Source organism: Rattus norvegicus, chromosome 10, assembly GCF_021556685.1.
Source record: "Rattus norvegicus strain SHRSP/BbbUtx chromosome 10, alternate assembly SHRSP_T2T, whole genome shotgun sequence".
Lineage (NCBI taxonomy): Eukaryota > Metazoa > Chordata > Mammalia > Rodentia > Muridae > Rattus > Rattus norvegicus.
This window is the reverse complement of record NC_141543.1, coordinates 112,429,896-112,450,428: the sequence shown is the minus strand read 5'-3', so window position 1 is coordinate 112,450,428 and position 20,533 is coordinate 112,429,896. Positions and strand designations below refer to the sequence as shown.

Here is a 20,533-nt window from a genome sequence, read left to right as displayed (position 1 = left end):
AGAGACATAGGATGATGTCTTCACAACAGCCCACCTAGGCACACTGTGCTTTCAAGACCAGCAAGGGCAATGGCAGGCCATCTTGATGTGGCTCTCCCACATCCACATCTGGCAGTCCACTCTCTTTGCTGAGATGTAGCCTGCAACCTCTATGGGTAAAAAGATGAGCAGAGAAGTCTGCTGACCCCAGCATCCTCCTCTGCACAGGCCCATACTCTGCATTCCAGCCTGCTCTCCTTGGTTACAACCCCTCCACTGAAGACCCCAGTAGCTGCAGAGGGCAGAGCTCTGCTGACCAAGTATGGTTAGCCAGCAGCCTGGCCAGCGAGAAGGCAAACACAGGGCACCTGGAGGTGGGGTGGGACAGCTCTGGCTGGCACATGCACAAGCCATTTATAAAACTCTCCTAGGCTGACCCTGAAACCCAAAGACACAACAAAGTGAAGACCCTCCAATAGAGAGAGTGCAGGACCTGGGTCCTGCACTCCTCACCTCCATAGAATACACATTACAACAAGAGATGCCATCAGTAGGCCATGGAACAGGCCCTAAAGACACAGGGGCACTAATAGGAGAACTTGGGGGCAAGCCGGCATGTGGGCAGAATACACCTGCCAGTCCTACAGGCTGCCCTTCAGGGTCCCCACTTAGCCTCCTTCCACAGAGAGCCTGTGGACAGCCAAGCTGGAGAAGCTAGAAGCCAGGGTTGACAAGCAAGGCTCTGAGGCTCTGGCTTTTGCTATAGACATGCAGTCAAGGACCACTGACACTACTCCCTCCTTAGCGCCCCCCCCCCCAAAGCCACTGCCCATAAGGTTGGTCTTAGTGGCCTGGGCCTGTAGTGGAAGGGCAGAAGGAAAGGGATCAACTCTGAGCAGTCTGTGTCTTTTTGGTCGGTGAGTTTTCATCATCTCCCGTCCCCAAATTCGATAACCCTTTCAAAAGAGGAATTTAAAGGGAGGGAGGGTGAGGGTCCCGGAAACCAGCAACTCAGGGAGGCGCGCAGACGCTCCTTTGTTCCCACCAGGCGGGGGAGGGGTGGTATCCCGCTCGCCAGATGGCCGCGCCTGGACACTGAACGGACTCAGGAGACCGCGGCACGCGCCCGTCAGTGTTCCCTATCCTGCCTACTGCTCTCGTCCCTGCCCGCATCCTGGTCTCCAAGGCGGCCACAGAAAGGGTGGGTGTCTGAGAAAGCTGGGCCACGATGACCGGTAGTAACCCCGCCTGAGGCGCCCTCCGCCAGGGTCAACGACCGCGCTTGCGCGGGGGCCCGAGAAGCGCTTTGCCGCTTTTGCCGGCCCATCACCCTATTGCCTAGCAACGCCCACCCGCGCGCCACCATTGGGCCACCGAGAACGGCCTCGGTGTCCAATTGGTCTCGATGTGGAGCAGGCCACGCCCCTCGGCTCTGCGCGCGCTACGATCACGGCGTGGAATCGCAGCGACACGGACCTGTTCTGTTCCCCCGCGTGGCCCCAGTGTCCTCAGTGCAGTTCCCAGTGTGACCAAGCACGCCCGACCCACACTGCGCGCGCACAGTGCACACCTGGCCCCGGCCGCGGGGGTGGGGGGGTGAGAGAAAGGACAGAGATGAGGGCGTCGGGATGAGCCCCGCGTGGCCCGCGGGAGGCCGGGGGCGGGGACGGAAGCGGGCGGGGGCTGCGCGTTCCTTGTGCTCCAGCGCGCGCCTGTGCAGGGTCCCGGCTGGGGGCGGCGCGCGCGGGCATCACCCCACCGACGGCGGCGCGCCGGGTCCCGGGGCGCAGCCCCGACGCTCATTGGCCTGGGCGGCGCAGCCAAGCTGTCAGCCCATGTGGCGTGGCCGCGCGGGGATGGCCGCGGTTTAAATAGCGCCGGCGCGGCCTAGAGGGAGCCAGAGAGACGGCAGCAGCGTCCCGTCCAGTTCGCCTGCCGCGCTCCTCGCTTGTCGTCTGCCTCCAGATCCCAGACAGGTACGCCGCTGCGTTCGGGGTTCCGGGATGGCAGGCCGGTGTCGGGGTGCCGCGGCTCCAGTGGGAGGACAGGCGGGCGCCCATCCTCAACAGCCCTGCGCTCACAAAAGCGCCGCCGCGCCCCTCCGACAGCCAACCACCCGGCTGTGCGCCGCGGTCCGGCCGAGAGGGGCGCGGGAGGGGTGTGCGGAGAGCCAGCGCGGCGGGCCGCTGTCACGTGGGCGCCGCGCCAGCCGGGTGCAGGAGGCTGGGTGCCTCGTGGATGGGGCCGGGGCCTCCACTCTCATCCGGAGGCTTTGGCAGGGCACAGGAGGCCGCGGTGGTACCCGGGCTCCAGTTTGGAGAGGCCAGTTGTGGGTCTGGGAGCGCACGAGGCCCCAGGGGCCTCAGCGGAAGTCATCAGACCATCCAGGCCTCACCGGCTGGGTGGCGCGGAAGCCTTCTCCTTGGACTACGGCTGCAAGGCCTGAACTGCCCTGGGCAAGTGCCTTAGGGACCAGAGGATCTATCAAACCCTTCAGCTGGCTCAGCCAGGTTACAAGGTGTTCGACCAAATGGCGAGAGGCTTCTCCTGTCCCGGATCCGCACCTAGTTAGGAGTGGTACTCTAGGTCGGATCTTGCTGAAAGGATCCGTTGGCAGGGGATCGGTTTGCCTCAGCCCTGCTAGGCCTGAGCACTAAGTAGTCGGGCCTGTTCTCTCTGGGTCCTTACCATGCCTGGCGTTCTGGCTGGCCCTGCAGGGCAGTCAGTCTCCACCCTCATCATGAAAGGGAAGCGTTGGCTTCCCCGTGGCTTGAGGTGAGAGTGTCCCAGACCCTGCTTCTTGAAGCCCCACTTCTGTTTGCAAGTTCCTTATGATTGGGATGGAGCACCCAGTAGGCAACTGGAGATCATATGGTCCCAGGTAACTAGCAAGGCATGGTAGGGTCAGGCCAGGTCATGTGTCTGGAAGGGATTAAAAACCTCAGAAGTAGCTATCCGTGCAAGGGAACCCGAGCACCCGGGCTCATCCATTGATTATAGCTGGGTCCTGCTAGTTTCCACCACTGGGGGGCTTTCTGAGCCCTTTGCTCTCAGAAAGTCAGGGCCTGGCTGTGAGGTGTGCTACCTGTGGATTCAGGTGGCTGTAGCTGGGAATGACTCTATGAGGGAGGCCCACCAGGCTACCTACCTTCCCCCACAGAGAAGAGCCATGGAGGAGGTGGTGATAGCCGGTATGTCCGGGAAATTGCCCGAGTCAGAGAACCTGCAGGAGTTCTGGGCCAACCTCATTGGCGGTGTGGACATGGTCACAGACGATGACAGGAGGTGGAAGGCTGGTGAGTGTCCCCTCGGGATCAGGCAGCAGGACAGACTGAGAGTCTCACCCAAGATGCTTCTAGAGACAGTGAACTCCCTGTAGAGCTGTGAGGTTGAGAACCGGTTAGAATGAGAAGGGACAGGTGTCTTGGTTGGTTCCGCATGCAAGACACCCAAGGTGGGCCGTAGAAGAGGACTGGCCCTTTGGATCTCCCATCTGTAACCTCTGCCCTGAGCTGGCGGATAGTGTCTAAGATGACGCTCACACCCAGTGGATTCTAACAGTGCCATAGAGCAGCTAGCTCTACCTGATGGGCAGGTGTGAGTCAGCACTGGGCTGGCCTGGCCAGCCTCGGAGTAGGCAGAGGGTCTCCCAGTCAGGTCGGGGTTACCAGGGGGTGATCGCCAGCCTCACTTCCTGCTCCTACAGGTTTTGCTTTGGGTCACCCACATGTGGCGGTTTTGGGGCTCCTCATTAGCAGTGAGGCTGGGTCACTCTCTGGGAACCTTCCTCCAGGAGAGGTTGGTTCCCTGGCCTCAGACTGTGATGTTCCACAGGGCTCTATGGGTTGCCTAAGCGGTCTGGAAAGCTGAAGGATCTGTCCAAGTTCGACGCCTCCTTTTTTGGGGTCCACCCCAAGCAGGCACACACAATGGACCCGCAGCTCCGGCTGCTGCTGGAAGTCAGCTATGAAGCTATTGTGGACGGAGGTGGGTCATTGGGGTATTATTATTGCCCTTTTTAGGACTTACTGTCATGAGGGCTGGGGACGTAGTCCAGTGGGAGAGCACTTGCCTAGTATGCACAAGGACCTGGGAACATCATCATCCCCAGTCCAGGAAAAGGAAACACAACAATGATACCTTCTTGGCTCTGAGATGTCAAGAGCTCAGAGACAGGCATGGATGGCATGGGTCCCTCTAGCTATGTCCCCAACCCTGATGTAGGGCCAGTGGCTCAGGAGGCGGGGGCCCTGAGCAGGGCACGGGTTTCACAACCACACACTTAGTGTCCCAGGCGCGCCCTGTTACCCCAGTTACTTCACTCCCCGACGTCTGGTTGTTCTTGGACTGAGGGCGGGGCTTACAGCAGGTAGCACTGCAGGGGCTCAGCCTCAGCTTTGGCAACAACCCAGTCCCACTGGCTGTCTCTCACTCTGGATCCTGCTGCTTGGGTCATGGACGTGTCCCCAGGGATAGAAGGCCCCATAGTGGGCAGCCAGTGTGGGTTAGTATGGCGGGGGTGAGCTTCAGGTTGGTAGATGCTAATTAACCCTGTACTTGATAAACAGCTTGATGTATAACTGCCCTGGGGTAGAGTAGAAGACCAGAGGATGCAGGATCCTGGTAACCTCGGTGGTGAAAATGAAGGTCCTCACCTTGGGCCTGTCTGGCTGCCCAGGCTCTATCAATGGCTGGGCACAGCTCCCAGGGGGTTACCCACTGTCCTCTGCTTTCCCAGCTTGGACACTTGGTCTTTGTCTTCTTGTATCTCCTTATCACAGCCTGTCCCAGGGCAGGCTGCCCTTGGCACTAGAGAACTCATTGGCCAGCGGCCTCTCGAGACCCACCAGTAACACCAGAGCCCAAGGGAGTTGCCCTCAGACAATGCTGTCCTCTGTCTTAACTATAGCCTCCTATGGTTGCAGCTCTGACCCAGACCTTAGAGGTCCACTGTGGCCCCTATGGTACCCCTCTGACCCAAACCCATGTGGTTATTGCTGCCCCCGGCAGGTATCAACCCGGCCTCACTCCGAGGAACAAACACTGGTGTCTGGGTGGGTGTGAGTGGTTCCGAGGCGTCGGAGGCCCTGAGCAGAGATCCTGAGACTCTTCTGGGCTACAGCATGGTGGGCTGCCAGAGAGCAATGATGGCCAACCGGCTCTCTTTCTTCTTCGACTTCAAAGGTGGGTGGGCAGCCCAGCTCTGGGCACGACCCAGCTGTATGTGCATTCACCTACACAACCCTTTTGGACTCAGACTTCCTTATTCCTGGGGAAGGCACTGAGTGGGGTACTCACAGCCCGGGAGGCGGGGGGTGTGGGACAGCATCTGCCCAAGGGTACCCACACCCACTTTATGACCTTGTCCACAGGACCCAGCATTGCCCTGGACACAGCCTGCTCCTCTAGCCTACTGGCACTACAGAATGCCTATCAGGCTATCCGCAGTGGGGAGTGCCCTGCTGCCATTGTGGGCGGGATCAACCTGCTGCTAAAGCCTAACACCTCTGTGCAGTTCATGAAGCTAGGCATGCTCAGCCCCGATGGCACCTGCAGATCCTTTGATGATTCAGGTAAGGTTGGCCTGGGTAGGGATCGTTAGGCTCTACTTTGCAGGGCTCCAGCCTGTACCCTGAGTGGCATCTGGGCTCCTGGTGGTGTGGGGAAGGGAGGACGTGTGCATGTATAGACTCATAGCACACACCCCATCACACCAGAGCACCTAGCTGAGGTGTTGATCTACTCTAGGGAACGGGTATTGCCGTGCTGAGGCTGTCGTGGCAGTTCTGCTGACTAAGAAGTCCTTGGCTCGGCGAGTCTATGCCACTATTCTGAATGCCGGGACGAACACAGATGGCTGCAAGGAGCAAGGTGGGCATGGAGGGAAAGAGCATGGGGAATGGGGACGTGGAGCACACAAGGCTTGACACCGTACTGTACCATTACCCATCTCCGTAGGCGTGACATTCCCCTCTGGAGAAGCCCAGGAACAACTCATCCGTTCTCTGTATCAGCCGGGCGGTGTGGCCCCCGAGTCTCTTGAATATATTGAAGCCCATGGCACGGGCACCAAGGTGAAAGCCCTTTCCAGCCCATACCTGCCACTCCTCTATCCTCACTAGAGGGACCTGGCTGCAGCCTTAACCTACTCTGTCCCCTGCAGGTGGGGGACCCCCAGGAACTGAACGGCATTACTCGGTCCCTGTGTGCTTTCCGCCAGAGCCCTTTGTTAATTGGCTCCACCAAATCCAACATGGGACACCCTGAGCCTGCCTCGGGGCTTGCAGCCCTGACCAAGGTGAGCAGGCTGGGGGCTCTGAGTCAAGAATGATGTGGATAGGTCTGTACTGTGACCACCACTTGACCTACCCCGGGGCTCCTGCCTGCTCACCAACCAGCCCTTTGGCTGTACCGTTGCTGAAGTGGCAGGGAGACTGGGTACACTCCCTGTGGTTGCTGTGCTGACTTACATAGCTTCTGGCTGAAGGAAACACTTGGCTGCATAAAGGACAGGTGCAGTTCTGAGGAAGTATCTAGGCAGCCAGGTCTAGCAGAATGCCCCATTCTGAGATGAGGAGAGAGGAGCGAGCCAGTGTCTGATCTGGTGTGTTCTTTCCCTGGGTGACCCTGCACGTGTAGGCACCTTCAGCTTGTTTCTATGCTGGGAGGTGTGCGGTTGTCTGGATGACCTATCTGTTGGGGCTTCTGGGCCTGGCTTCAGAGTTTGTGCGCTCAGGCCTACTGCCCCTTGACTTGGGCACCATGCACCCTGGACCACTGGTGGCAAGGCCAGAGAAGACAAGGGTCTTGGTGCCCAGTACCATACACAGCTCATGGGCCCTGGGGAGGTAGGTGGCCACGCTTGGTGGGGACAGCTGCCCAGTAACCATGTGTTTTGTCTACAGGTGCTGTTATCCCTAGAAAATGGGGTTTGGGCCCCCAACCTGCATTTCCACAACCCCAACCCTGAAATCCCAGCACTTCTTGATGGGCGGCTGCAGGTGGTCGATAGGCCCCTGCCTGTTCGTGGTGGCATCGTGGGCATCAACTCGTTTGGCTTCGGAGGTGCCAATGTTCACGTCATCCTCCAGCCCAACACACAGCAGGCCCCAGCACCTGCCCCACATGCTGCCCTACCGCATTTGCTGCATGCCAGTGGACGGACCATGGAGGCAGTGCAGGGCCTGCTGGAACAGGGCCGCCAGCACAGTCAGGACTTGGCCTTTGTGAGCATGCTCAATGACATTGCAGCAACCCCTACAGCAGCCATGCCCTTCAGAGGTTACACTGTGTTAGGTGTTGAGGGCCATGTCCAGGAAGTGCAGCAAGTGCCTGCCAGCCAGCGCCCACTCTGGTTCATCTGCTCAGGTGAGCCTGCTCCCATGTTCCCAGGCTGGCCCCAAAGGAGGAGGGGAGTCGGTCCCTTTTCTTGAGGGTGAGGCTGGAGGTTGGCCATGCTATGGCCCTGATAAGCTTTCTGGTACAGGGATGGGCACACAGTGGCGTGGAATGGGGCTGAGCCTTATGCGCCTGGACAGTTTCCGTGAGTCCATCCTGCGCTCTGATGAGGCTCTGAAGCCCTTGGGAGTCAAAGTGTCAGACCTGCTGCTGAGCACTGATGAGCACACCTTTGATGACATCGTGCATTCCTTTGTGAGCCTCACCGCCATCCAGGTATGCCACCTTCGTGGTACTCGGACCCCGGGACACTCCACACCAGAGTCACGTAGTCCTGGCCCTGACTGGTATGTAGGCAGAGCCTTAAATAGGTACACCTGAGGAGGAGCAGGGTCTTCTCAGAGGACCCTAAGAGAGGCTTGGCGTGCTTGGTGTGCTCAGCTTTACTGTGAGGGATGGTCAGGCTAGTGATCTAGGGTCTACGTGACATGGCTTATATCCCCACTTCGCAGATTGCCCTCATCGACCTGCTGACGTCTATGGGGCTGAAACCTGATGGCATCATTGGGCACTCCTTGGGAGAGGTTGCCTGTGGCTATGCAGATGGCTGTCTCTCCCAGAGAGAGGCTGTGCTTGCAGCCTACTGGAGAGGCCAGTGCATTAAGGATGCCAACCTTCCGGCTGGATCCATGGCAGCTGTTGGTAGGTATCCTCTCAAGGGCCCCCGACCTCATTAGGCACCAGGATCTTCTTGGAAGGGGTTTCTGTCCTGGGTCCTCCAAAAGAATCAGTTGCTTTGTTGTGAGACATGGGGTTGCAAAGGGAGAAGTCACTCTGCTCAGATTATCTTTATAGGAGGCTTCAGTTCTGACCCCACAGGCCCGAGCAAGGTATGAAACACCATACACATCAGATGAGGGTTCCAGGAGCTGAGGAGAGCCACTTACCAACCCTAGGTGTTCATCGCCCAGCTTCTCAGCTGCTTACCCCCTACACCACTTAGGTGTCATTTCTGAGGTCCGGCTCCTTTCCTACACTCCCTCCATAATGACACCTCTCTTGAGATCAGAAACAGCAGGGAGGGAGTAAAGGTGCCCTGGAAGGTCGACTCTTAGCATCCCAACACCATTGGCTCTAAGTAGTGCTCATGGTCCAGGAGGATGGGCTGAGTTCGGGCCAGCTCTGAGGCCAGCCTCTCTGCTTATAGGTTTGTCCTGGGAAGAATGTAAACAACGCTGCCCTCCTGGTGTGGTGCCTGCCTGCCACAACTCTGAGGACACTGTGACCATCTCTGGACCTCAGGTAGGCCCTGCAATCATAGCAGGACTTCTGTTCCCTGCAATTTTGCCCTGGCCCTGCCTAGGAGGCAAGGCCTCCTCAGTCTGTGTCCACCAAGTTCTGAAGGGCCCAGCTGGTGAGCTACACTTGTCGCAGGCCCTCTGGGTGGACTGTGTCCCTGACCAGGGAAAGCCAGTCCAGGCCCCCTGACCACTGGCCTTGATGCCTGCAGGCTGCAGTGAATGAATTTGTGGAGCAGCTAAAGCAAGAGGGCGTGTTTGCCAAGGAGGTGCGAACAGGTGGCCTGGCCTTCCACTCCTACTTCATGGAAGGAATTGCCCCCACGCTGCTGCAGGCTCTCAAGAAGGTGAGTACCTGGCCATGTGCTTGGACCCCAGGGCACGGTGACTTGACCTCACTCGCTAACCAAGCGTCTGTGTGCAGGTGATCCGGGAGCCACGGCCACGCTCAGCACGCTGGCTCAGCACCTCTATCCCTGAGGCCCAGTGGCAGAGCAGCCTGGCCCGCACATCTTCTGCTGAGTACAACGTCAACAACCTGGTGAGCCCTGTGCTCTTCCAGGAAGCACTGTGGCACGTCCCCGAGCACGCCGTGGTGCTGGAGATTGCACCCCATGCACTGTTGCAGGTGAGCACTGGTCCGCCTGGGATGGGGCACATCAGCCTGCCAGTCACTGGCGAAGGCGAGTGGCACGGAAGGGGTCGGAGCCTAGCTCTCCTTTGCTATGTGTAGGCTGTCCTGAAGCGAGGCGTGAAGCCTAGCTGCACCATCATCCCCTTGATGAAGAGGGACCATAAAGATAACTTGGAGTTCTTCCTCACCAACCTCGGCAAGGTGCACCTCACAGGGTAGGTCTCCCTTCTGTCTGCTGCTCGTGTGCAGGCCCACACCAACCCCCATGAGAGGGGTTGCTGTGGCCTAGCTCAGTGCTGGCCCTCGGTCCTCATCTTGGCCATCTTGGGGTCTTAGAGCAAAACTAGGGCCACAGACTCTCAGGGACAGGTGTGTCACTTAACTTGTTTGTCACCAGCATCGACATCAACCCTAATGCCTTGTTCCCACCTGTGGAATTCCCGGTTCCCCGAGGGACTCCTCTCATCTCCCCTCACATCAAGTGGGACCACAGTCAGACTTGGGATATCCCAGTTGCTGAAGACTTCCCCAACGGTTCCAGCTCCTCCTCAGCTACAGTCTACAACATTGGTGAGCCAGGCTCCGTGGTCAGTGGGTTCCTCCCAGGCCTGTGGGCCCGTGCTGAGGCATTGTCCTTACAGACGCCAGTTCCGAGTCATCTGACCACTACCTGGTCGACCACTGCATTGACGGCCGTGTCCTCTTCCCTGGCACTGGCTACCTGTACCTGGTGTGGAAGACACTGGCTCGAAGCCTGAGCTTGTCCCTAGAAGAGACCCCTGTGGTGTTTGAGAACGTGACATTTCATCAGGCCACCATCCTGCCCAGGACAGGTAAGAGGCCCTTCAGTGGGGGCTGGTGAGGTGGTTGTGACTACTCCGCTCTGACCTTCTTTTTTTCTCTGCAGGAACCGTGCCTCTGGAGGTGCGGCTGCTAGAGGCCTCACATGCATTTGAGGTGTCTGACAGTGGCAACCTGATAGTGAGCGGTGAGTAGTACCTGGCTGGGCCTGTGTGGCTGAGGACCTCAGCTCCTAGCCTGCCCCATGCTCAGACCCTCCTGTTGCCCTGCCTCCTACAGGGAAAGTGTACCAGTGGGAAGACCCTGACTCCAAGTTATTCGACCACCCAGAAGTCCCGATCCCCGCCGAGTCCGAGTCTGTCTCCCGCTTGACGCAGGGAGAAGTATACAAGGAGCTGCGGCTACGTGGCTATGACTATGGCCCTCATTTCCAGGGCGTCTATGAGGCCACCCTCGAAGGTGGGCAGGAGCAATCCCCGAGTCAGTGAGCATGATGACCAGGAGCCATTGTCACTCCTGGGCCATGTCTTGCTGGGGGTCAGGGAAGACGGAGGAAGGGAGTAGAGGCCCTGGAGCAGGTGAGGCCTCGTGTGCTGAGCAGCCCCCCTACTGCAGGTGAGCAAGGCAAGCTGCTCTGGAAAGACAACTGGGTGACCTTCATGGACACAATGCTGCAGATATCCATCCTGGGCTTCAGCAAGCAGAGTCTGCAGCTACCCACCCGTGTGACTGCCATCTATATTGACCCTGCAACCCACCTGCAGAAGGTGTACATGCTGGAGGGAGACACTCAAGGTAGCTCTGGCCCTCGCTCTGTCCACTTGTCCTGGACTGAGCATTGCCTACACTGACCAGTGTGTCTCCATAGTGGCTGACGTGACCACGAGCCGCTGTCTGGGCGTGACCGTCTCTGGTGGTGTCTACATTTCGAGACTACAGACAACAGCAACCTCACGGCGGCAGCAGGAACAGCTGGTCCCCACCCTGGAGAAGTTTGTCTTCACACCCCATGTGGAGCCTGAGTGCCTGTCTGAGAGTGCTATCCTGCAGAAAGAGCTGCAGCTGTGCAAGGGTGAGGATCCAAACCTTCCCTCTTCTTCCTCAGTCTTTGCCTTTGAAACTCCTGAGGCAAGGCCTGGATGGCGGGGAGCTCAGGGTTGGTGAGAGCACAGCCTACCTTCCATGGGTAGCACGGCACTGCTGCATCCTTCCTATTGAGTTTCCGCTCTTCCCATTGCTGTGGGCTTGTCCTGTGGACACGCTAGGAAGCAGGCCCTGGCAGTAGGCTGGAGGCCGTAGAGAGAGAACGTAGGCCTTTCTTTGTCCCTCCCAGGTCTGGCAAAGGCTCTGCAGACCAAGGCCACCCAGCAAGGGCTGAAGATGACAGTGCCTGGGCTAGAGGACCTTCCCCAGCATGGACTGCCTCGACTCTTGGCTGCTGCCTGCCAGCTGCAGCTCAACGGGAACCTGCAACTGGAGTTAGGTGAGGTACTGGCTCGAGAGAGGCTCCTGCTGCCAGAAGACCCTCTGATCAGTGGCCTCCTTAACTCCCAGGCCCTCAAGGCCTGCATAGACACAGCCCTGGAGAACTTGTCTACTCTCAAGATGAAGGTGGTGGAGGTGAGTGCTGGGAAGGTAGACAGGCCATGTGCGTGGATCCAGGGCAATCTCAGACCCGAGCCCAAGGCAGGCAGCCATGATGTAGCAGCTTTCTATGGCCTTTGTGCTTTGGTTTGTTCCACCCTAAAAGATTGTGGGGAACTTTTCACTGCTACCAGTCCAGGGGATGAGATATCAGAAGGAAGGCTTCTGGGAAAGAATCCTGGGATGCTCTGAGCTCTAGCCTGGGATGTCGCAGACAGTCTCCACAGGAGAGTAGAGGAGAACACTGGAAGAGCCTCCCGGCCAGCATTGCCACAAAACTGAGCATGAGCAGCACGGAGAGGCTCACCCAGGCCCCAGGGTTTTCTGCCTCCTAGAAACAACAGATCTAAGATGCTCTCCCACACCAGGTGCTGGCTGGAGAAGGCCACTTGTATTCCCACATCTCAGCACTGCTCAACACCCAGCCTATGCTGCAACTGGAGTATACAGCCACCGACCGGCACCCCCAGGCCCTGAAGGATGTTCAGACCAAGCTGCAGCAGCATGATGTAGCACAGGGCCAGTGGGACCCTTCTGGTCCTGCTCCTACCAACCTGGGTGCTCTTGACCTTGTGGTGTGCAACTGTGCGTTAGCCACCCTGGGGGATCCAGCCCTGGCCCTGGACAACATGGTAGCTGCCCTCAAGGATGGTGGTTTCCTGCTAATGCACACAGTGCTCAAAGGACATGCCCTTGGGGAAACCCTGGCCTGCCTCCCTTCTGAGGTGCAGCCTGGGCCCAGCTTCTTAAGCCAGGTACTGCTCCTGGGCATGCAGGGCAGGTAAGGGCTGGGTATGGTTCCGCCAGTTCAGTACTTACAAGACTTCATACACATAGGAAGAGTGGGAGAGCCTGTTCTCAAGGAAGGCACTGCACCTGGTGGGCCTTAAAAAGTCATTCTACGGTACTGCGCTGTTCCTGTGCCGCCGTCTCAGCCCACAGGACAAGCCCATCTTCCTGCCTGTGGAGGATACTAGTTTCCAGTGGGTGGACTCTCTGAAGGTCAGGCTCTGGGGCTGGGTACCTTGGCTTCCCCTGACGTATGATCACCCTAGAGGCTGACCCTACTTTATCCTGCAGAGCATTCTGGCCACATCCTCCTCCCAGCCTGTGTGGCTAACAGCCATGAACTGCCCCACCTCAGGTGTGGTAGGCTTGGTGAACTGTCTCCGAAAAGAGCCGGGTGGACACCGGATTCGGTAGGAAAGGCCCTGAGAGGTGCCTACCCTTCCTCCCTCACCCCCTCCATTCTTGGTATCCTTACCCACTTTGCCCCCACAGGTGTATCCTGCTGTCCAACCTCAGCAGCACATCTCACGTCCCCAAGCTGGACCCTGGCTCTTCAGAGCTACAGAAGGTGCTAGAGAGTGATCTGGTGATGAACGTGTACAGGGACGGTGCCTGGGGTGCCTTCCGTCACTTCCAGTTAGAGCAGGGTAAGCCTGTCCATGCCCTATATACTTAATAGGCTTGTGAGGTGGCAGGGGAACAAGGAGCTGGCCAGGTAGGCCCCTGTGGCATCCTTGCTTTCTTTCCCCTCAGACAAGCCCGAGGAGCAGACAGCACATGCCTTTGTAAACGTCCTTACCCGAGGGGACCTTGCCTCCATCCGCTGGGTCTCTTCTCCCCTGAAACACATGCAGCCGCCCTCGAGCTCAGGAGCACAGCTCTGCACTGTCTACTATGCCTCACTGAACTTCCGAGATATCATGCTGGCCACGGGCAAGCTGTCCCCTGATGCCATTCCAGGTGCCAACCAGGATGGGGGCTTATGATTGGGTTGCTGGGAGTAGAGAAGGTGCCTGTACTGTAGCAGCCCAGTGAGGAGGAGTCCTGCCCGGCTCCTGGGGAAGAGAGGGTTCCCAGCACCAGAGGCTGCACTTGCATCCTGCTCCCCTGACAACCTGTCCTAGGGTCTGGGCTAACAGGAGCCTCCCTCTGTCTACACACAGGTAAATGGGCCAGCCGGGACTGCATGCTTGGCATGGAGTTCTCAGGCCGTGATAAGTGCGGCCGGCGTGTGATGGGGCTGGTACCCGCAGAAGGCCTGGCCACCTCAGTCCTGTTATCACCCGACTTCCTCTGGGATGTACCCTCTAGCTGGTGAGTGGCTGGCTGCAGTTGGGGGTTATGTGATCTTAGTTGGTGGCCAGGCTGAATTGATCCTGTGCTCCGTTCCCTCAGGACCCTGGAGGAGGCGGCTTCTGTGCCTGTTGTCTACACCACCGCCTACTACTCCTTAGTAGTGCGTGGTCGTATTCAGCACGGGGAAACTGTGCTCATTCACTCGGGCTCCGGTGGTGTGGGCCAAGCGGCCATTTCCATTGCCCTTAGCCTGGGCTGCCGAGTCTTCACCACTGTGGGTAAGGCCCTCACCCCCTCCCGATCCCAATCAAGGAGCTTCTTGAACCCTGTGGGCCAAACTTACTGGGGTCTCCCTTGACTGACAGGCTCCGCTGAGAAGCGAGCTTACCTCCAGGCCAGATTCCCTCAGCTGGATGACACCAGCTTTGCTAACTCTCGAGACACATCGTTTGAGCAGCATGTGTTACTGCACACAGGTGGCAAAGGTAAATACCCCCTGGGCCATTGCCTGAGAGTGAGTGGGTCACATAGTCAGTCCAGCGCTGAGGACTGAGGTACAGGTGAGCCCAGTATGACCGACTGACATGTTTGCCACCGTAGGGGTGGACCTGGTCCTCAACTCCCTGGCAGAAGAGAAGCTGCAGGCCAGTGTGCGGTGCTTGGCTCAGCATGGCCGCTTCCTAGAGATCGGCAAATTTGATCTTTCTAACAACCACCCTCTGGGTATGACTCGTAGTCAGGAGCAGGGGTGGGGGCTGGTGTTGGGGCCAGGGGCATCCCACAGTGAACAGGATTCTCGAATACAGGCATGGCCATCTTCTTGAAGAACGTCACTTTCCATGGGATCCTGCTGGATGCACTTTTTGAGGGGGCCAACGACAGCTGGCGGGAGGTGGCAGAGCTGCTGAAGGCCGGCATCCGTGATGGGGTTGTGAAGCCTCTCAAGTGTACAGTGTTTCCCAAGGCCCAGGTGGAGGACGCCTTCCGATACATGGCTCAAGGAAAACATATTGGCAAAGTCCTTGTCCAGGTGAAGTGAGGCCCTCGGGCACCAAGCCTGGTTTCGCCTTTTGTAGTGCATTTTTTTTCTAATTATATTTACTTACTTTTGATGGTTGTGAGTGGCATGTGTGGGTACCAGAGGACAACTTGCAGGAGTTGGTTCTCCTCCATGGGTCATCAGGTTTTTTTTTGTTTTTTTGGTTCTTTTTTTTCGGAGCTGGGGACCGAACCCAGGGCCTTGCGCTTCTTAGGTAAGCGCTCTACCACTGAGCTAAATCCCCAGCCCGGGTCATCAGGTTTGATAGAAGCACTGTTAACTACCCAGCTGTCTCGCTGGTCCTGGGACAGCTTCTGAACCACTGCTACTTGTATGCAGGTACGGGAGGAGGAGCCCGAGGCTATGCTGCCAGGGGCTCAGCCCACCCTGATTTCCGCCATCTCCAAGACCTTCTGCCCAGAGCATAAGAGTTACATCATCACTGGTGGCCTAGGTGGCTTTGGCCTGGAACTGGCCCGGTGGCTTGTGCTTCGTGGGGCCCAAAGGCTTGTACTAACTTCCCGATCTGGAATCCGCACAGGTAGGCAAGTAGAAGCAGTTGGTAGTGTAGGCTTCCCTTCAGTGGAAAGTGTCCTGGGAGGGCTGTAGGCCACTGCTTTCCTCTGGTGCAGCCCCATTTCCCTGTGTCCCATAGGCTACCAAGCCAAGCACGTTCGGGAGTGGAGGCGCCAGGGCATCCATGTGCTAGTGTCGACAAGCAATGTCAGTTCACTGGAGGGGGCCCGTGCTCTCATCGCTGAAGCCACAAAGCTTGGGCCCGTTGGAGGTGTCTTCAACCTGGCCATGGTGAGAAAAGCATGCAGGGCTCTGCGTACCTCCAGAGCCTGAGACCCAGGCTGCTGCTAAGTGGGGTTAGAACCTCAGAGCTGCAGCAGACACTAAAACCCCTTCTTCTAGGTTTTAAGGGATGCCATGCTGGAGAACCAGACTCCAGAACTCTTCCAGGATGTCAACAAGCCCAAGTACAATGGCACCCTGAACCTTGACAGGTAGGCAGTTGGTCCCTCTGCTGAGTTTCATGTATGCTTGCAATGTATACTGGTCCCTGCTGGACTTGAGGGTCTGGGGAAGTGAAACTGTGCCACCCGTGGCCTTCTGGGCCTGCCCTGGGGAGGTACGGACATGAAAGTTATCAGACTGACATGAGTACCCACAGGGCGACCCGGGAAGCCTGTCCTGAGCTGGACTACTTTGTGGCCTTCTCCTCTGTAAGCTGCGGGCGTGGTAATGCTGGCCAATCCAACTATGGCTTCGCCAACTCTACCATGGAGCGTATTTGCGAACAGCGCCGGCACGATGGCCTCCCAGGTGGGCCTCTTTGTCTAGCCCACCCCTGCTTGTGGTCTCACTCCCCAAAGCACCTCACCGGCTGCCTCCCTTGCTCTCAGGTCTTGCCGTGCAATGGGGTGCCATTGGTGACGTGGGCATTATCTTGGAAGCGATGGGTACCAATGACACAGTCGTTGGCGGCACACTGCCACAGCGCATCTCCTCCTGCATGGAGGTGCTGGACCTCTTCCTGAATCAGCCCCACGCAGTCCTGAGCAGTTTTGTGCTGGCTGAGAAGAAAGCTGTGGCCCATGGTGATGGTGAAGCCCAGAGGGATCTGGTGAAAGCAGTGGCACACATCCTAGGTAAGCCAGCTTCCGGGACCTTCCCAGCTTAGGTGACTTGGAGCCTTAGTTTTCCCATCTGTAGAAGCAGACGACAGAGTTCTGTGATCTGAATGCTGGCCAGGCCAGGTGATTGGCAGTGATGCTGGAGAGCCACAGTATGTACCTGGTTCCCACGTCCCCTTCTCAGTAATGACCAGTTACCCATCCCCTTTGTTAGGCATCCGCGACCTCGCAGGGATTAACCTGGACAGCTCGCTGGCAGACCTCGGCCTGGACTCGCTCATGGGTGTGGAAGTGCGCCAGATCCTGGAACGTGAACATGATCTGGTGCTACCCATTCGTGAAGTACGGCAACTCACACTGCGGAAGCTTCAGGAAATGTCCTCCAAGGCTGGCTCAGACACTGGTGCGTACCAGGCAGCAGGCTGTGAGAGACACAAGTGCATCCTAGTATTGTAGGCAGCAGCGCTGCCCTTTTGCAAAGAACACATGGGCCTGTGCTTAATCTGTGTGTGTATGACCTCACAAGGGGATGTGTACCAGAGCCCATGTGCCAAGGCTACCCTACACCCTCTGTCTTTACAGAGTTGGCAGCCCCCAAGTCCAAGAATGATACATCCCTGAAGCAGGCCCAGCTGAATCTGAGTATCCTGCTGGTGAACCCTGAGGGCCCTACCTTAACACGACTCAACTCAGTGCAGAGCTCTGAGCGGCCTCTGTTCCTGGTGCACCCCATTGAAGGTTCCATCACTGTGTTCCACAGCCTGGCTGCCAAGCTCAGTGTGCCCACCTACGGTCTGCAGTGCACCCAAGGTACTGTGCACATGGCGAAGCAGTACATGCTGCCTTGGGCCTCCGTTCCTCACTGACTGCTGGCTGAGTCCTCTGTTTGTCCTTACAGCGGCCCCCCTGGACAGCATTCCAAACCTGGCTGCCTACTACATTGATTGCATCAAGCAGGTGCAGCCTGAGGGGCCCTACCGAGTGGCTGGGTATTCTTTTGGAGCTTGTGTAGCCTTCGAGATGTGCTCCCAGCTGCAGGCCCAGCAGGGCCCAGCCCCCGCCCACAACAACCTCTTCTTGTTTGATGGCTCACACACCTACGTATTGGCGTACACCCAGGTGAGAGCCGGGCCAACTGGTCCTAAGCATTGCCGCCTGTGTCTTGGCTCTGAACACACTTCTGGGAGGGTCCTGGTTACTTTAGCCCTTGCAGCATCAATCTCTCCTTCCCTGACAGAGCTACCGGGCAAAGCTGACCCCAGGCTGTGAGGCTGAGGCTGAAGCTGAAGCCATATGCTTCTTCATTAAGCAGTTTGTTGATGCAGAGCATAGCAAGGTGGGCCTGGACACACCCTAGAGAGGGCAGGAAAGGCAAGGCTGGGAGGGTTGGGGTCTCTGTGCCTTTAAAATGGAGCAGGGAAATCCAAGCGCTTCTTCAGAAACCCGTCTGCCCAGAGAAGGCAGGGCAGACCGTGTAGCCCCCCATCCCACCCCACATGCTCAGAGCTGTTGCTTTTAGGTGCTAGAGGCCCTGCTACCACTGAAGAGCCTGGAGGACCGGGTTGCTGCTGCTGTGGACCTCATCACTAGAAGCCACCAGAGCCTGGACCGCCGTGACCTGAGCTTTGCTGCCGTGTCCTTCTACTACAAGCTTCGAGCCGCCGACCAGTATAAACCCAAGGCCAAGTACCACGGCAATGTGATCCTGCTGCGGGCCAAGACAGGTGGCACCTACGGCGAGGACTTGGGTGCCGATTACAACCTGTCCCAGGTAAGCGAGTGAGTGGGGCAGACGAGGCGGTGTGGGACGGACGCCTGCTGGTGGTCACAGAATGACACCTGAATGTTTACAGGTGTGTGATGGGAAGGTGTCTGTGCACATCATTGAGGGTGACCATCGTACGCTGCTGGAGGGCAGGGGCCTGGAGTCTATCATCAACATCATCCACAGCTCCCTGGCTGAGCCTCGAGTGAGTGTACGGGAGGGCTAGACCTGCCTACCATGAAGCCACGACCCACACCGGCCACCAGAGATGCTCCGATCCCCATCACACCCTGAGTGCAGGGACTGGGGAGGGTCCTGCTGGTGGGACCCCCTCACCCCAGTGGCCCAGCACCACCCCCTCCCCTGGTGGCTGCTACAAACAGGACCATCACATGTGTCCCAGCCACTTAGTGGGGTTCCCAGAGCCACTGACTTGGAGGCACCCTGGTCTGTGAAGAGTCAGTGGAGGCCAGCAAGAGCCAAACTGAGCCTTTTCTGCCAAGTGACATTTGTCACACTGGTTGTTTCTCCATTAAATTCTCATATTTATTGCATTGCTGGGAAAGACCGCCCACCCCAGGGTTAACTCATTCCAGAACCCCTAAAGTGGGAAAAGCCATGTGGGGAAGGCTGCTGGCTGGAGCCCCTTTTTGTCTTAGCCCTGTACCCGCTCACTGCAGGGCAGGGTATGGAGAGGGCTGGTTCCCGGGGAACGAGGACCCCAGCAGACACTGTAGCCCATGGCCCTTGGTCCCCAGCACTCCCGGCTGCACCCATGATGCAGGGCCTACCAGACTCTGCGGACCGCACCGGGCACTCACTGTATTTGTTTTCCAAGATTCAAATTGCTGCTTGGGTTTTGAATTTACTGCAGCTGTCAGTGTAAAGAAACATGTCTGAACTGTGTCCTTTTTACACCAACCTGGTAAAAATGCTCTTGATGCTGTCCCGTTGCCACAATTAAACTGCACGTGAGCTCTGGCTTCCGTTCAGTCTCTTTCCAGTCCCAGACCTGAGTCCCCAGAGCCTCCACAGCTCTTACAGTGAGAATCAAATTGGCCCACTCCTTGGAAGGCGTGGCATTCTGTCAGAGTAAAAGGAAAGTAGAGTGTGCTGATTCACGTTCAGCGTGTGGGGCTGGCTAGAGACCTTGGCACTGTAGTGAACAGAATGTGTCCACCTTTAAGTCACCCTGAAGGCATCACCATAGCTACAGCCTCACCCAGGGGTAGAGAATAGTACTGTCTACTTGTTGACTACCTGGCAGTTGGTGCCAGCCCCTATAGAGGAAAACAGCAGTGTGTGGCCACTGTGAGAAGCATATCCCTGGAAACAGGTGACCAGAGCAGAGGGCTAATGCCTACCTGAGTCACACAAAACTGACCAGGCTTGAGTGTCCAGAAGAGTCTATCAGAAGGCCACAGCATTCAGTCCTATCCACAGAGAGCAGCAGACTAAGTTGTCTCCTTGCCAGCTTAGAAAACTGCAGTGCTGGGGTACAGGTAGGGTGTTCAGGAGGTCCGGGCCCCAGTGATTAGTCTAAGACTGAAGCATCTGGTTGGCTGTGGTCCCACCTAGAAAATTCTTAAAGCTCTTGTCATGTACTTCCTGGGAAGGACCTACCCTGTCTCAATAATGTCTCTAGCTCGTTGGAGTCTACTGACTCAAACATTTATAAAGTGTCCTAGAAAGGCCTGACTCCCCTACAAGGCTGTGTGATCCTTCAAACTCACATATGTGAGCCAATAAAACCTTGAGACTCTAGTCTTATGGCCACCTTGCTCCTTCCTGCTCTTCGTGCTCATGTAACAAGACTTCCACTGCGTCTGATGAGATTGCTCTGGGTAGAGTCGGAGTTTGATCACTGGAACCCACGTAAAGGTTGTCATCTGACTTCCACACGTGTTGAGTGGAGCAATACTAAAATGAAAATTTAAAAGAGCAGTTGCTGTTCATGGGGATCTTAAAATACAGGTAGAGGACCAAATTTAGCATCTGGCTTGTTGGTACGACACTGAGTTCTTACATCAGTCAGGAATAGGAGTGCTCCTAGGAACTTCAGCAATAAAAATGACTAAGAGGGTAGAGAAGCGACTCTACAGTTAAAGGACCCAGATTAGGTTCCCAGCAACCATAGCAACTCCAGCCCCAAGGGACCTGACACCCTGTGCAGGAACCACTGAGAGTACTCAGACATGCATGCAAGCAAAATGTTCACACACATAAAACTAATTAAATTTTAAACAAAAG

At 57.2% G+C, this 20,533-nt stretch overlaps 1 protein-coding gene across 1 annotated transcript; it reads left to right on the top strand.

The window, feature by feature from the left end:
• Positions 1-1,880: 1,880 nt before the first annotated feature.
• Positions 1,881-20,046, top strand: Fasn (fatty acid synthase). Its single transcript, NM_017332.2, is given in 43 exon segments — positions 1,881-1,955; positions 3,140-3,275; positions 3,814-3,966; positions 4,990-5,163; positions 5,352-5,552; positions 5,728-5,850; positions 5,938-6,053; positions 6,143-6,277; positions 6,885-7,347; positions 7,466-7,653; positions 7,890-8,079; positions 8,585-8,679; positions 8,888-9,022; positions 9,100-9,303; positions 9,409-9,524; positions 9,707-9,879; positions 9,951-10,142; positions 10,217-10,297; positions 10,390-10,569; positions 10,726-10,905; positions 10,979-11,182; positions 11,444-11,730; positions 12,123-12,509; positions 12,592-12,756; positions 12,835-12,953; positions 13,036-13,190; positions 13,297-13,503; positions 13,707-13,857; positions 13,939-14,117; positions 14,205-14,324; positions 14,440-14,562; positions 14,646-14,869; positions 15,218-15,419; positions 15,534-15,685; positions 15,797-15,888; positions 16,056-16,207; positions 16,288-16,533; positions 16,733-16,921; positions 17,101-17,328; positions 17,417-17,637; positions 17,756-17,854; positions 18,038-18,289; positions 18,372-20,046. Coding segments are annotated over 42 exon segments (7,518 nt in total). The 5' UTR covers positions 1,881-1,955; positions 3,140-3,148; the 3' UTR covers positions 18,510-20,046.
• Positions 20,047-20,533: the final 487 nt, after the last annotated feature.